The 16,918-nt window shown below is 35.4% G+C and overlaps 4 protein-coding genes across 8 annotated transcripts; 1 reads left to right on the top strand and 3 right to left on the bottom strand.

The window, feature by feature from the left end:
- Positions 1 to 2,617: 2,617 nt before the first annotated feature.
- Positions 2,618 to 7,870, bottom strand: LOC108978351 (probable phospholipid hydroperoxide glutathione peroxidase). 4 transcript variants are annotated; one of them, XM_018948580.1, is made up of 4 exons: positions 7,765 to 7,868; positions 5,631 to 5,950; positions 4,101 to 4,430; positions 2,618 to 2,883 (listed from the first exon to the last, which is right to left on the bottom strand). In XM_018948580.1, exons 2-4 carry the CDS (start codon positions 5,943 to 5,945, stop codon positions 2,692 to 2,694), a joined length of 837 nt encoding a protein of 278 aa, XP_018804125.1. In that variant the 5' UTR covers positions 5,946 to 5,950; positions 7,765 to 7,868; the 3' UTR covers positions 2,618 to 2,691. The 4 variants fall into 4 exon arrangements, with proteins under 4 accessions (XP_018804125.1, XP_018804127.1, XP_018804126.1 ...); XM_018948582.1 differs by lacking the exon at positions 5,631 to 5,950 and adding an exon at positions 7,403 to 7,524 and having other exon boundaries at positions 7,765 to 7,865; XM_018948581.1 differs by lacking the exon at positions 7,765 to 7,868 and adding an exon at positions 7,403 to 7,420.
- A 432-nt stretch (positions 7,871 to 8,302) lies between these two features.
- On the top strand, positions 8,303 to 12,271 carry LOC108978348 (striatin-interacting protein 1 homolog). The gene is made up of 3 exons (XM_018948575.1): positions 8,303 to 8,581; positions 8,639 to 9,669; positions 9,724 to 12,271. Exons 2-3 carry the CDS (start codon positions 8,729 to 8,731, stop codon positions 11,417 to 11,419), a joined length of 2,637 nt encoding a protein of 878 aa, XP_018804120.1. The 5' UTR covers positions 8,303 to 8,581; positions 8,639 to 8,728; the 3' UTR covers positions 11,420 to 12,271.
- Positions 12,272 to 12,365: 94 nt separating this feature from the next.
- LOC108978349 (nicotinamide riboside kinase 1) lies at positions 12,366 to 14,184 on the bottom strand. The gene has a single exon (XM_018948576.1). It carries the CDS (start codon positions 14,165 to 14,167, stop codon positions 13,115 to 13,117), a length of 1,053 nt encoding a protein of 350 aa, XP_018804121.1. The 5' UTR covers positions 14,168 to 14,184; the 3' UTR covers positions 12,366 to 13,114.
- A 202-nt stretch (positions 14,185 to 14,386) lies between these two features.
- LOC108978350 (dolichol phosphate-mannose biosynthesis regulatory protein) lies at positions 14,387 to 15,381 on the bottom strand. Of its 2 annotated transcripts, XM_018948579.1 has the most exons (3): positions 15,195 to 15,381; positions 14,797 to 15,124; positions 14,387 to 14,533 (listed from the first exon to the last, which is right to left on the bottom strand). In XM_018948579.1, exons 2-3 carry the CDS (start codon positions 14,903 to 14,905, stop codon positions 14,391 to 14,393), a joined length of 252 nt encoding a protein of 83 aa, XP_018804124.1. In that variant the 5' UTR covers positions 14,906 to 15,124; positions 15,195 to 15,381; the 3' UTR covers positions 14,387 to 14,390. The 2 variants fall into 2 exon arrangements, with proteins under 2 accessions (XP_018804124.1, XP_018804122.1); XM_018948577.1 differs by having other exon boundaries at positions 14,797 to 15,200.
- Positions 15,382 to 16,918: the final 1,537 nt, after the last annotated feature.

Genomic DNA, 16,918 nt, shown 5'->3' with positions numbered 1-16,918 from the left:
GTAAGAGATGCTCGTCCAAACCACGACGATCGCAGATGACGCCATTGCTGGCTTAATGGCTTAGTCAACAAATAAAATTGTCGCTATTGGATTGTGTCGAATTTTCATGGTAGTCAAGAAATGCAATAGCATACCCATAAATTCACCGTTTGTTACGGATTGTAGTACGAATGCGGATCGGGCCTTATTTCTTTGGAAATTAGACAGGAAATACCGTTACCATCAATAGCGAGTGTTTTAGCACTTCTGCAATTTGATGAAATCGACGTGAACAATTTGCAAGCAATATCCATTTCGAGGTTCGGTATTTTTTTAAATTTAATGGAGAATGTTTATTATCATTCAAGACAACTTTCTTTTGCATTTGTTTTTTAAAGATCATCTCTTTCAAATGATGGCCGCGGCTACGTCTCAGATGATGCATACGTTAATTACAATTTTTGATGGCTCGTTTAAACAATTCGCGGTATGACAAGAATGAATCGAAGCGGAATTGTTCGCATAGACGTAAGACCTAACATGTCCCTACAGAAAAAAGTCTAACGGTGTGATATCACACGATCTTGGTGATCGGCCCAAAACCTGATACATATATAGTATCTGTGTTCTCTCAATAAATCCAATGATTTATGCGATGTTTGTGGAAGTGGCGCCGTCTTGTTAAAACCAAATGCCGCCGAGATCAAGCACTTCAATTTTAGACATCAAATAGTTGGTTAACATGGTGCGTATAAGGGCCCAATGTGCGGTTACTTTCTCACCGGCAACATTTTTGAAGAAATATGGACGATTATTCCACCGGTCCACAAAACGTTGTTTTGTCTGCATGAAATGGCAGATCTTGTATCTCTTTAGGTTGCTCTTCCATACGTTCCAAACATCAGTCCGAGTTGTTGCGAACGGCGCCGTATCCACTCTCCACGGTCTTCGTGTACACTCTTAGCTACGGCTGCTTTACTTTCTTCACTACGTACTGGACGTGGTCTATTCGATCGAATGTTATTCAATAATAGATGCCGCGTAGGTATGATGTGTATCCTATTGCAGACGAGATAAAAATTTAACAACAAAAGCCTTCTATGTGTATGAAAGGGACTCTGAGTACATGAATAGGCCTTTTAAAACGGCGCTTAAACTAATTTATTAATAATATTTTACTATAGAAAAGAAGAAAATAAATCTAATATAAGATAAACGCACAAATTAATATATCACTAAGTTTTAAATATTTGTAGATATACTTATGTTCATATGTCCAAGCTTACAATAAACAAAAATTAAATTTATCAAAGTTTTCATTCAATATCAATATCTCACAGGCATTTCTGTTTTTTGTTGTAATTCGAAATATCCTTCAAACTTTGGTAATTGGACATTAGCTACGTGTAAAACTCACAAAATATTATTAAATTTTATCACATTGTTTGTGATGTATGTATAAGGCTATGTCACCCCTTTGGTTCAACCGAATTTTGACGTTATTCTTTTGACGGTTTTCACAATTTTAGTAGCATTATATGAGCGCCCTTAAGTTGAAATTATAAGAAAAGCAGTTATTTTCGGTACGAACATAATAACCTCACCCGGTGTTGGATGAGCCAGGATTAATCTTTCTTGGAGTAGCCGAAGATCAGCAATACAAAAAGCTGTCCTTCGCGAAAAGCTAAGGACATCCCAGTGTTAGAACGATCGAGAAAGTTTTTTACGAGTGAACGAATGCCGTCAGTGCCAAAAGGTATTCCAAAAGTGGCCATTCATTCAAATACAAGCATGTGCTTATCTCTGCCGGTAACTCGAAGGGGCCCAGTTGGCACGGGAACCGACGTTAAAAATATCACGCATTCAAATATAATGCAGTACATGTTAAATAAAATGTATTAGGGGTCTACAACTATAAACGACTCAAAAATAATTTAGGTATACTTCAACCATTGAGTGTGAACATGAAACAAATACATATACTTAAACATATCGGTACATAAATACATACATATGTATTTTAATGACATTGGCCCAACAGTTATAATTGTCGCAGGATTTATTTGCGTTATCTTATTCTTTTGAATTCAAATTAATGGTTTTGCAAATTATGCCAAAAATACACAAAATCAAAAATATCAAAGGGCACTCTAAAATTGGTAGCATTCCCCGTAATAAATTACATTAGTTTGATGCGAAAGGTTAATGTTAGTCACTTTAGTGTACATTCATAACAATGTGCATGAGGTATTTGTGTGTGTCTGCATGTTTGGAAGTACGTGATGCACTTTTGTATGCGTTTACTGTTACTGCTCTGCACTATATATTCGGTGGCGCAAGCCAAACAATAAAACACACAGACGAGCACCTCTGAAACAAGCATTATAATACGATTATTTCGGAAATGTGGTTTGCATATAAAGTATATTGTAGACCGTTAAAATACCTGATTTTCTGAGTTAAAAAATGTATTTTGTTTATTTCTTTTTGATAATTTATTTTTATTTGCAATTCAATTAAATAAAAATGAATGACAAACTTTTCTAAATCACTGGTTTAGACAACAATTGCAACACAGAAATAGCATAAGCAAAAACTAAAAGTCTGTGTTGGTTATAAATGTAGATTAATGCATATGTTTTTTTTTACTTATTTGAAATAAGTTGAGTTTGATTAATAATCAAAGTTAGTTTCGATACAATCGACTTGAACTTAGAGTAACTTTTCAATATCTTTTGCAATATCCATTGGATCGGTTGTGGGAGAATAACGGTTCACAGGTACACCGTCCTTGTTTACAAGGAATTTGGTGAAATTCCACTTGATGGAGCTACCGAGTGTGCCAGTTTTCTTGTGCTTCAAGAATTGGTAAAGTGGGGCTGCACCGGAGCCATTTACGTCAACCTGAAAAAATAAGTAAAGTTTCAATTTCAAGAGAAATTTTTAAAGTTAATTTATTTTAAAAATATACACATACTATGTATATGTGTATCTCAGGAATATAAACGCAAACGGCGCTAACACAGTGTATTATAATTATATCTGTTTTAAAATGCAGTATTCCGAAATAACGAACACATTAATTGTAGGGCCAGTTCATTATATCGAATTTTTCGTTAAATCGAGTACTCATTTAGCGAGGTATACTTTTCAATACAAGTTAATAAAATATCAGAAAATTGCAATTCAATAAATTTTTTTATTTATTTATTTGTTAAAAAAGAAAACAAAACAAGTAAGGAAGAGCTAAGTTCCGGTATAACCGAACATTTTATACTCGTGCAACGTGCAAGGATTAACGCCAGAGAAGTACCTTTAGATAAATAAGACTGACGTATGCGGTATAAAGTCACCCGGAAGTTCGAAAATCTTTATATTAGATGTACGGGGGATAAGGAAGTATTTGCCGGACAGACAGACTACTATCGGGAAAGGATTCTCTCTCAATTTCAATTCCATATCCCATACTTTGACCGATATTTTCAGAAAAAGTAAATTATAAATACTGGGTCCACATATTCAGTGTTTAGGGGCTTGAGCAGTTTTGGTTCGATTCAGCAATTTTTAGCCATTAATTAATTGCTTCTTGATCTGGAGACAGGAATATGAAAGAATCATGTGGAATTTATAATTGTGTTGTAAGGTAAGTAGGCGTGGTTGTAGTCTATTTTCACTTATATTGAGATTGTTGTCTAGGATGTCAGTAGAATGTTATATATTATATAATTTGATAGAAATCGGTTGGGCGGTTTTCGAGATATGTGTTTCCACCCAAAATTGGGTGCCACGCCCATCCTTCTCCATTAAACCTCTGTCATATCATCTTGGTGGTAAAATATAATTTCTCTGGCGTATTTAGTTATTTATTTATCGCGCTTTTAGTAGTTTCTAACAGTACTGTTATACGGAGAGTGAACGGGGTTACAATCCATTTTCACACTGTTCGTATAATTTTTGCGCTAGATGAATTTGTTTGATGTCACTTAAGAGGGATAAAAAATATATTCAATAAACTTATTAGAGGGCGAGGGCACGGCCACTTTTACAAAAATGTTTACCAGCGGGTGCTCTTGCGGGGTGTAAAAATAGAATAAAATAGTAACAAAAATTTTCAAACATACCTTTTGAAATACGTCGCCAATTTTAGCCTTGGCATCACGCAAGTGGCACACCATTGCTTCACCATCTGCTTCCGGCATCTGTGAGTTGAACTGATTGCAGGGGAAATTTAAAATGCGCAAACCCTTTTCTTCATATTTCTCCAACAAAGTGGTTAGTTTTGCATAATTGTTTTTGGTTAAACCACATTGCGATGCGATGTTCACGACCAATACAACATTTCCCTTGTATTTTTCCAAGGACACTTCATTACCATGCGTGTCTTTTACGGTGAATTCGTAAATTGTTTCGGCGGTTTTTGGATCTGGACCTGACATGTTGTTGCTGTCAATCTGAAATTTTGGTAAAGTAAGAGTAAAAACTGCTGTCAACCGTACTAAAGCATAGACAAAATAAAACTACTACAAAAATTTAATGTGACAAAGCCTATTAGTATTAAACCGTTAGTAGCAGTTATTTCATTATTGAACATAAACAAATACACATAAATACAATATTATATGCATGTCTATATGTATAGATATATGCATGCAAAACCTATGAAAAGTTAATCAAACACGACAGTGAGAAATGCAAAGTCCGAACTCAACGATATGTACAATTCTTTATATATTTGCATGTGTACGTACACCTGATATCATAACATTGTGACTATTGTTACGTACATACTATGTATACAGTCTATTAAGCGTTAATATTTCATGAAGAGCGATAAAAATCAATTCAGTAAGTGTTGTGGATGTTTATGGGTACGCAAGTCGACATGACAGGTGTTAGCTGGAACAATACTTATATAATATTTTGAATACACCTACATATATGTACCCAATGGGTTAACCAAAAGTGGACCCTGAAAATTTCGCTAAATTAGCGATTTTGAAAATTAGCACATCATTAGGTGAGCGATCGGACGCATACCTCGTGATATTTAGTCAAAATCCGTTTCTTGTTAATATTATTGGAGGCTGAATTTTAGAGCACGATAAAATTATAAAATTATTTTCTCATAAACTACTGCAGATAAACCGATGAATTTTTTTCATAACGGGGTTAGATCACCGACATAACAGCCCTTTGCTGGATAAAAATCCATGTCAGAACCCGCTGTCGTGGAAATTGTTTGATGTGCAAATTTTGAAAACCGCTGATTTAGCGAAATGATGAGGGTTCACTCTGCGTGGTTTGACCCCAACTCAATTAACATCCAATAAACACTTACATTCTGACAATGCCCTCAGATATGTACATAAATATGTACTTATTAGTATATAAGTAATACTAAATAATTTTTGCAAGAATTTTCTATAGCCACAATTTTTTCAGTTTATAATTTTTTCTCAAACTGGTTATCAATTTTGGAACATGATTATTTTTTTCATTTATGTTTACTGGGTATTTACGGGTACGTGATGGTAGTAATAATAGTAAAAATTTCAAACAACGTATTTATATGTATGCGTAACTGTGTATATCCAATAAAGGTTTCAAATAAGCACAGTACATTTTGTTTGTGTTTTTGAACGATTACTCACATCATCGACTTGAGGACGGTGAGCGCCGGTAGACGATGACGGTGTATTTTCCGTTTTTGCAAGTTGGGAGGCAGCGGCGCAACTAACCCCAGAAATCGGCAACAAAACTACACATAGCCGTTTATTATTTGGCAAAGTGCTTGTATTAAATGATGTTATCGTTGGTGGATTTAAACTAAACTGACTGTAACAACGTTGCACTTGACGCAATTGTTGTTGTTGCAGTTGTAGTATTGCAGAGCGTATGAACTTGAGAGAAATGCCGCTGCTATTAGCCATTGATTGACCAATCCTAAGCAATTGGTTAAAGGACATTGCTACTGTAAATGCAATAAAAATAAATAATTGCCTATTAAATACAATCCCGAGTCATACAAAATCTGGTATAAAATCGTTTTGTGCCGTCGGATTCGGTTTAATCTATTAAATAACAACAAAGACTTATAGAGATATAGTATTTAATTTAATTTGGACCGGTGAAAGTAAAACGAGTTTTCATATTTTCTTCTTGGCGATTTAATTTCTTTGGACATATGTTTATTTTTTTGTTCTCACAGTCATAACAACATATCATTTATTTAAGTACTCAAAATAATGCTAAGTCACTGCCTTCAAATGTATTTGTGTCTGTCGAAAAAAAGCGAAAAAAATGTACATACATATGTATTTCATTCATGTGTTGAACACAATGCTCGCGACAAACTGCAGCAGCACGACAGTGAACTGAAAATGGCGTTGTGAATCCTACTACATGAACAAAACAACGCAGTTATCCATTATGCATGTACACAATTTCGTTGTGGCCATACTAATACCTTGTACTTCAATGAAATTTTAATATTTTGTTCAAAGTGAAATTTTTTATGCAAAAAATAAGTAAATGGGTAATTTTATTCGTTTCAAATTATCAATTGCTATTACAAATGATGTAACAGAGCTATTTTATGCTTTTATTTGTAAAATAACGTCAGGTTTGTTAGAGCTTTCAATAATTTTACATTTTACGTATTAGTGGCAAATATATGAATATATTGAAGTTAGCAAGAACGACAACTGTCGGCCTGCACTCGTGTAGTCGTGCAGCTGTCAAAATAGGTCTGTCCATAAGAACGTGTGTATTTTAATATTTGACAGATGTCGTTTGCAGTCTGTCGCGAGTATTGTGTTCAACACATCATACTCTCATTTTCAACATCTTCACAGATAAGGAATGTTTATACATATTTGTATACGAATATTAAGACGTTAAAAATCTGAGTGAAATCAGACAGAAGCGAAGTTTCTATACTCTTATAAATATTAAATGACAGCAATCTCGGCATATATTGGTTAGGATAGATATGAACCGATTTCTTCATCAATTCTTTATCGCTAAAGCTGTAATTATTTTTAGCTGCCTACAGTACAAAAGAATCAAAATTATTTATAAACAAAAATCGGCAGTCTTTAAATTATGAATTGTATGAATTTCACATAATACGCATTAACTTATTAGAAGCTTAAGGCTTGTGTACGAAGACATTTTCGATGATTTCGGCCTATTGTATTCGGTTTAAAATAACTGCGACTTTCAGATACCATTTATGCAGAAAAACTGGTTTATTATAGTAGTGCTATAAAATGACTAAGCAATTTTTGTTTACAAGCTTATGAACTAGCTAAGTAAGTTGCCGATTTAGTTATATTGATATATGCAGATGTATAATAATATGCTTCAAGAGGTTAAATCTTCATTATTTGGTTTAACTTCTGATTACGATATATTTATTTACTTGTACGTGGTGGTTGTAGTAATAATAAGTCCCGATTGCTGTGACAAGCGCTCCAATAAAAAAGTGCACCAAACTAGCCATGAGAATTGTGAAATGTGTGGTAAATATGTATGCACTCACGTCTGCGTTGAACAAAAAAATATATTGTTTGTATTATGAAATAACTGATATATCAGTGTCCTCCATAAAAAAAATTTCCAAAAATTATAATTTTTTAATTGCCTGGTACAAAGTTCACATTCCATTACGATACGTATATATTTAATTATTTTTTAACGGGTAATTTTTTTATATCCAGTATAAATGTTTAAATTAAATTAAATATGCGTATTTACAAAACAAACTTTGATATAATTACTTACTATTTTTATCTACAACAAAGAAGTAAATTGCGATCGGCTTAAACCACAAAAAATATGTTTTACCACCCAAAGATGTTTGGCCTTGTCATCGTTCTATCAGCTGATTTTAAGTTCCACTACAGAGTGTTATTGAATATTTTATTTTTTTTTTGTATTTGTTAATAACGTGAACACCATGTATAACTGCAAAACAATCACTGCTTAAATCATATACATGTGAACACTACGAGAGAATGCTTTTAAAGTTTCTATGAATTTTGTAAGGATGAAAAGAAAACAGCCTTACACATAGGACTTATGAGGTGCACAGTCCATACTAATCATATTAATATAATGGAGTTTTGGGTAGTACCCACTTGGAACGTATATTTTAATTGGCTTGAAACCAACAAGTTGAGTTATTAAGTTATTTCACAAATTTATAATTGGTTATTAGAATAATAAATCTATACAAATACGGGAATTTTTTAGCCCCAATTTAATTTGAGGGTTATATACACTGTTTTGTGGAAAGTATCGATTGTCAAAGAAAATTTTCCGTCATACAGACAAAAACTTGTCTCGGGAAAGAAATTTATTTTTGTATTATTCCAAAACGAATTCAATAACATATTCAAAAGAAAAAGTTCATAGGTTTGCGGAAATTGAACGATTGTTATTTATATGAAATGTTGGCGGAAAGATCTTAGGTGGGTTACACCGATGGTTTAGTGCAAAGCAAAGGCCTAACTGAACTCGGCGAGTATATAAGCAACAACAACGCTTGTTGTGCTTCTCGTATCATACCTAGCATTTATAAACAAGTAAAAGTTTTCAGGTAATTATATTTTGAATAGAAAAACTATTTTTTTTTTAAACTTTTCTATTATTTCAGGTTTTTTACACTATTCTATCTACATTCTGGTAAAGAGTCAAGTCTTGTTTTTGGCAGTGGTGAGACGGCGTTGCCAAGAAAGTTTTCCAAATGATGTTGTCATCTATAAATAACTCCTTCGAGCAGGATACACATGATGTTGATGGCAATTGTGATGGACCTGATTTGGATTTTGTTTATGCTGATGTAGATACTTATCAAAATGAAATTGCTGAATTATATAGTTATACAGAATTTAATGAACTTCAACAAAATGTTAAAGCATTCGAAGATCAAATGGAAATGTATGACTTGCCACCTAATTGGCAAAAACAGGACAGCTCATCACAGCGCAGTATTATAATGAAATTGATAGATCAACTAGAAGTTTCAAGTCGAGCGTTTCGAATGCAGGCAGCCCGTTGTATACTCTATTTGGCACAAGGATGTTGGGCTGAAGTTCAGTCTGATGAAGAACAACATCAGATCACACGAGACAATATAATTGTATTATATGAATTAGGAGTTTTTTCGTCTTTTATAGATCTGCTTAATATGGAAATAGAGAGCGCATGTTCTCCAGATATTGTTGCTGTTAAAATCACGAATGTAACTTTAGTAGACTCGACCGACTTACGAGTAATCCTTTCGGTATTGTATATAATTGCGGAAACTATTCGCGATGAGTATGACAAGGGAAGTGAGGACTACAAAAATATTGCCGAAGCTTTCATACAAGAAATAAATAGTCCATTACCTGATGGTGAATTGCTTGCTGTCAAACTTTTGGGAATGATAACTCGCTTTTGTAGTGGCGCCGCACCACACTTTCCCATGAAAAAAGTTGTTCTATTATTGTGGAAAATAACGTTATTGGGATTAGGTGGAATGGAGAAGTTAAAAAACCTTAAAAATGAATATCGCATTAAAGCTGAACTTGAGCCGGTTACTGAGGATACACTGGAAGTCACGAAAAATATGCGTGCAAGCTCACCGCCAGCAACTGCTACAGATATTTTGGATAATCAAAATCCCAAACGAAATGCATTTAGGTTAGTTCTGATTTAATTAATATTTTTAATTTATAATTATTTTTTAATTTCCAGACGATCATTGATGAAACAACGTTTTCTTGATGAGCAAGAACAGATGGATATGGAATTAACGCCAGGTAATGAAAGTGCACCACCAAACAACAACGGTGGAAATGGGAATCAAGAGGAAGATATATCCCAGTTTTATCGTCAGTTCGAAGATCCATCAGCAAACACCGCAAACCCTAATAATCAGCAGAGCTTCTCACAGCCACCACCCGTACTACCGGTACAAGTTACAACACGTCTGCCGTGGACTCCGAAAGTAAGGCAAAAGGATATAGATCAATTCCTTGATATATCTCGAAATAAATTTATTGGTTATTCGTTGATTGATGATCACGAGAGCCTTGCGGGACTGCCACAACCAATTCATGAAGGCGTTCAGACTTTGCGACGTCACATGTATGTGAGCCTAGCAGATGTGCAAATAAAAAAAGAAGAAGAAATTGCCCGAAATCCGATCTCCACACAAGAAGATGAAATCCCATTAAATCCCGCCGAAGTACTTTATCAGGCGATTCTACCGAATTTGCCACAATACATGATTGCACTACTGAAAGTTTTATTGGCTGCATCACCCACTTCAAAATCGAAAACGGAAAGCATTAATATAATGGCAGACGTTTTACCGAAAAAAATGCCAATTACGGACTCGCAGAAATTAACCGTTGACATGAGTAGGCATAAGGAAATAATTGTTAAAGCGGTTTCAGCTATCATTCTGCTATATTTGAAACATTTCAAAATTAATCACATTTACCAATTCGAATTTATGTCGCAGCATCTTGTATTCGCCAATTGTATACCTTTGGTGCTCAAGTTCTTCAATCAAACTATCACCGAATATGTAGGTATGAAGAATACTATACCACTATTGGATTTCCCTTCCTGTGTAATTGGAGAACAGCCAGATTTATCGGGCGAAAGCTTCGTTTATAGCGGCGAAACCGCCGACAAGCCTTACTATTCATGGCGTAACGTTTTCTCCTGCATTAATCTCTTACGAATACTTAATAAGTTAATTAAGTGGAAACATTCACGAGTTATGATGTTGGTCGTCTTCAAATCGGCACCGATACTCAAGAAGACACTAAAGGTTCGCCATGCTATGATGCAGTTATATGTATTGAAGCTACTTAAAATGCAAACCAAATATTTGGGACGCCAATGGCGCAAATCTAATATGAAGACAATGAGTGCCATTTATGCGAAAGTAAGACATCGCCTTAACGATGATTGGGCTTTTGGCAATGACTTGGAGTCGCGTCCATGGGATTTTCAGGCTGAAGAATGTACATTGCGTGCCTGCGTAGATCGTTTTAATTTGCGACGCTATCCCGAAGCTACACAGAAATGTGGTGCAGGTGGCAACAATGGAAATTCCGGCAATTCAGATATATCTTCGGGTAATATAGGAGGCGGTACAGGAAGTGGTAATAACATGGCTGGTGGTGGAAATGAGGCTAACGGTTTCGGCAGTAGTGGTACAGGCGGTGGTGGCAATGGACACGCACAATTGAATGATTATGGAGTCGAGGGGGGCTTTCCAAGCGACGAAATTCTATCGCACTCAGATTTTGCTTTCTTTGGACACTCAGGCTGGTGGGATCGCAAAGTGGAGTTGACCGACTACTTCAAGGAAAATTATTCGATATGGCTAGAAGAAGAAGTTTACAATAATCAAATTGATTGGGATGCGTTGTAAGAGAAAACGGAAACTGCAACTTCAATCAATTCAGTGTAAGCACTGTACCGGCTACCGAAGTTATTGACTAACTCATAAAGTTTAACTACTAGAATACAAATAGACACATTGATATAATATAATGGCACGCAGAAATCGAATAATTACCAACATAATGAACATAATTTTTCATAGAGAGTTGTAAACGTACTTTTGTAAATCGAAAAGCTGTTAAAAATTGAAAAACCACATTTCAATTGCAAAAATAATCATTACAAAAGTAAATTGCTAGTTTTTAGTACAGTAGAAATAAAATGGAAAAGCAATTACGCCTAATGCAAGTATTGGCTATGTCACCATTTTCGCCATCATCCAAACCATGTTCTTTTGCAGTCTCTTGTTGGGCATGCCAATTCCGCAGAGTAATAAGTGTTTATATAATTTATGCGTAATATTCGCATATAAAACTACATTACACACATACATAACTGTTGTTACAAAGCATACTAGAACTAGAAACTTAACAGAACAATTAAAAGAAAATGTTTGTATCTCGTAGTCACCCCACACCACATGCATAAAAATGCAATGTAAACAGAAAACACGTCATTTAGTAGTTTATAAATATACATACACATACATTTGTAATGGCATGCATAGAAATTGAATACCATTGTAGGATGTTCACTTTATACAAATATATAATAAAATCGTATGATAGGAAGTTAAAACAAAAATATAGAAATACAATAATAAACCAATTTCGCAATGTATTGGATAATAATTACAAGTGTAACAAACCAATAAAAATATGAAATATTTATAATTCTGGCAAATCTAATAAACAGAGCATTATTAGAGTGAAACACTTAAGCTTTGTGTTGCGAAATTTAAGCTCTTGCGGTTATATACTCATAGATAAAGCAAATCGAATGAGAAATATTTAAGTACAATTTACTATAGTTTGATTACCGTTCCTCATCCACTACTCTGTGCAAAAAAGGCTTAGTTTTCTTTATTGAATAAAAAGAGGAAAAAACAGTTTTACTTCATCAATTACTAGCTTTTCCCGCGGCTCCGCTCGCATTGAATTCCTTGAAAAAATATCAATGTATCACAAATACCATACCACGAAGCTCATCTTCGTGCTGATGGTGTTATCCTAAATTTTGTCTGGATTTGTTTTATTAGTTTTAAAATTTTTCGACAAAACATCATATCTGCCTAAATAAAAAAAAACCTCTAGAACCTTCTGCAGAAATACACCAATAACTGCAAATTTTCACGTTTTTCCGTGCTGTGGTTCGGAGGTTCTGCGAGTTTATAACAAAAATCATTTTTATATATATGATAGTATAATCTTTTATTTCACGATTACTATTTTCATTCATTTATAGTTCATTTACATTCATGGAAATTATTTAATATTTTGTACGCATAATTACATAGTGAGTACAAGGTACGATGGTTCCTCTTTAATATATATCTATATACAAAAAGTATACAACTTGAGTTTTTACAATTTCGGTACTTAAAAAGACTGCAACTTTATTACAACCAAAAACTGGTATCCTCATTTCTTAAATAACATTCTTAAGATGTAAAATTTCGGTGCATTTAAATAGTAATAAATTAATGTAAATAATATGTTAGGAAATCTTTACAATTGAAACAAGTTTTCGCAGTAGAGAATTTCAAAATAAATCCCCCATAAATTCACTGTTGTTCCATAGGGCTGGCTTTTCTCACGTTACCACTAATACCGGCTATTAAACGTGTACTACTGCTAGCACAACTCTCATTACTCAAGGGACCATTTGCCAAACAACTCGGTATGCCTAAAAGCTTTTGTGGTGGCGGACAGGCCACATCGCAGCGTTCCTCAAAGTAGTTGGATATTTTTTGTAGAACAAACTTGAAAATACGTTCTTTGCTTAATTCGCCATTGAGGAACGTAATATCCTGTCGATCTCGTATCTCATTGAAATTCTTCTCATAATGTGGCCATACGCATATTTCAAAATATCCAGTGACGTCAGGTGGATCATAAGTGCGTTTCTGACGACGCGCGTAACATTTTTCATATGGCAAATGAAAATGGAACTTAATATTACATAATGTTAATAACTCCGGCTGATTGAAGATGGTGAAACCTTCAATTATGAGTAGATTGATTTTGTTGTCACGCATATGCGCCAATTGTGAGTTAATACGCATTATGTGGGAAGAATGGGCCACATTGGCATTTGCATGAATGTGTGCATGCTGCTGCAGTGGCTGACAATGATGATGTAGATATTGATTGTGTTGACTTTGTGTTTGTTGACTTTGATGTCGCGATGATAAGCCACATTGATTGACTTTATAGCTGTTTGGATGGTACATTTGTTGTGTAACTGGTTGCCCATAATGCTCGAAATTCGTTGACATGGACATCTCGTTAATGTAATCAACGTATTCCATTGGATCACTTGCCAAGTTACGTCCTTTCATTATCCATGCTATGTCAGAGAGCATATGTTTCATATCGAGCGAGCTTAATAGCTCAAAATTTATCACGTTCAGTTTTTCATTCCACTTGTGTCGCAAATCGAAAACTGGTAGGAAGTAATCATCTTGTGATATAAGCTGTACGTCGCCTACAACGTAGGGGGTATTCCACAATGATCCGCCGCGTGATTTTTGAAAGTAGTCTCGCAAGCGGTGTGCCAAAGTTGTTTTACCACCACATGTTACACCTGAAACACCTATTACCAGCCACGGCGGCATTCTGTTAGACCGCTCGCTTTTCACCAGTTCAATACACTTACTGCCGGTATTTGTCGAAAGTTGAAGTATACAATTAGAGCTGATAAAGTTCGAACGGGAAATAGTGTGCCAATGTTAGATAACCTTATGAACCAGGCGCTGACGCGTTTCACAATTATTTGCTTTTCACTGATGTTTTGTTTTTATTTTAGAACAAGGTAAGAGCAGCTAATCACGTACGATTTTAAATAGTTTTTTTCTTCCAAATATGATCCCAAATGTGGTACAGCGTGTATATTGATATGCCACCAAGAAATATCACTCCAAATATTGCGGGAAATATGAATGCATATTCAAGCGGCGGAAATAGCGAATGTATGAAGTTACCTGTAAATAGAGCAATTAAGAAATAAAACTTCATATATCGATACAATAAAATACGTAACATATGCAAAGGAACAGAATTTAGAAAGCACATATTCTTTTAATGGAATATTTATACATGCGTATGTTTTTCGTTTATGGAACTAAAATGGTCACATTACATATGTTCACTGACATCAGCTCAGATTAATTGGAATACAATAGGACAGTCAATGCCTTTAGTTATCATATATTAAAATCTTTATATCTGTCATCACTCCGCTCACCTTCATCAATTAGCATAAACGGCAATATGGATACCCAAAAGAAATAGTAGAGAAATAATGTGAGTGCAACGACGACCACAATTTTTCCAACCTGCGAATTCGAAGCCATTAACAATGGTATTGCTGCTGCGTCACAAATGAAATGTGCGTGTTGTATATTCGGCTAATACTTTGTGGGTGGATGGAGGAGGGTGTACATGTGTAAACACTTGTAGGAAGCACACTTTGCAATCGTTTTCTAACATAAACAACACTGTCAAACTTTTTTTATAGCTCTTCTATTTGCGATATGTTTATGAAATGGATTAAAACAGCGAATCGCCAATTTCTAGTTCACATAAAACAATATCAAACATCAAAGGTCATTTCCACAAACCATAATTTTTAATACATATTACCCTTTCACACACCTTATGGAAGAACTTGAATTTTTTGTTTGTTTTCATTAAAGACAGAGTTGACTCTGGTTGCACTAGACTTCTTTAGAAAGGGTTTGCATAACAGTAGAAACTAATATTTATACCTCTGCTATTTGAGATAATACTTTCTCATTTACATAATTAAATTGCGTAAAATCATTGAATTTTACCAATAATTAGCTGTAGTTAGAATTATTGGAAACTAAATAACAAAATATATCGCATATACTTGCAAGAACAGCTGACCAAATTTGCAAGGTATTGGCAACCCATTGTGATTAGCTGTTTACAAATGAACTATTCACAATACAAGTTAAATTTATAGTGAATAATAGTATTGTGAAATGTGGAAAACGGAAAACGGAAAAGGAAAACGGATCGAAAGTAACGAGAAATTCAATATTACTGTACATAAACATTTAATCTTCGTTTGCAGGTGCGATCAGCACTATGGGTTTTCTGACTAATCCACTGCGACAACATCATTTATAAATATTTTCCGCTTATATTCACACTATTAGGACTTTTTATCTTCTGGTTGACTTTATACCACATATGTACTTTATACCAAATGTACCTATGTCGCTCAATATCATGGATCTCAATCAAATGAAGTGAATGAATTATCTTGAATATATTGTAGACTGGAACCAAAAATGCTGCCCCCGCCACGATGTAAAAATCGTGCTTGGCGACTTTAACGCCAGGGTGGGCAAAGAAGGTATCTTTGGCACTACGGTCGGTAAATTCAGCCTCCACGAGGAAACATCCCCAAATGAGTTGAGGCTGATCGACCCGAAATATGGTTATCTGTAGTACTAGATTCCAGCATAAGAAGATACATCAAGCTACCTGGCTGTCTCCGGATCGAAAAACCACCAACCAGATCGATCATGTTGTAATAGACGGAAGACACGTCGACTCGGACCACTATCTTGTTGCAGCCAAGACTCGCACGCGCCTCTGTGCAGCAAAAAACGCACGCCATCAAACACAAGGAAGGTTCGACGTCGAGAAGCTGCAATCACAACAGACAGCCGAACGATTTTCTAAACGGCTTGCACTCCTGCTCTCTGAGAGCACTCATCAACAATTCGGTATAAGGGAACTGTGGAACGGCATTTGAAACTCCTTACGTACATCTGCAACCGAAACCATTGGAGTGCGGTGTCGCAGCGGAGAGAAAACAGGCTGCCTATCTCGCAACGTTACGATCGACCACAACACGTGCGGGATGGGATAGATACCGAGAGTTGAAGAGGGAAGCGAGACACATTTGCAGACAGAAAAAGAAAGAAGCCGAAATGTTTGAGTACGAAGAGCTTGATAAGCTGGCCGACAGGGGTAATGCTCGAAAATTCTACGAAAAAATGCGGCGGCTTACAGAAGGTTTCAAGACTGGTGACCCAAAGGTGATCTAGTCACCGATCCCCAGAGCATACTTAAATTATGGAGGGAACACTTCTCCAGCCTGCTGAATGGCAGTGAACGTACAACGCCAGGAGAAGGCGAACTCGATTCCCCAATCGATGACGATGGAGCAGACGTTCCATTGCCCGACCAGGAAAAAGTTCGAATAGCAATTACCCGCCTGAAGAACAACAAAGTGGTGGGGGCCGATGGATTGCCGGCCGAGCTATTCAAACACGGCGGCGAAGAGCTGATAAGGAGCATGCATCAGCTTCTTTGTAAAATATGGTCGG

This window comes from Bactrocera latifrons, unplaced genomic scaffold (genome assembly GCF_001853355.1).
Source record: "Bactrocera latifrons isolate USDA-ARS-PBARC rearing strain unplaced genomic scaffold, ASM185335v1 scaffold_120, whole genome shotgun sequence".
NCBI lineage: Eukaryota > Metazoa > Arthropoda > Insecta > Diptera > Tephritidae > Bactrocera > Bactrocera latifrons.
The sequence above is the reverse complement of the archived record's forward strand: the minus strand, read 5'-3'. Positions and strand labels throughout refer to the sequence as shown.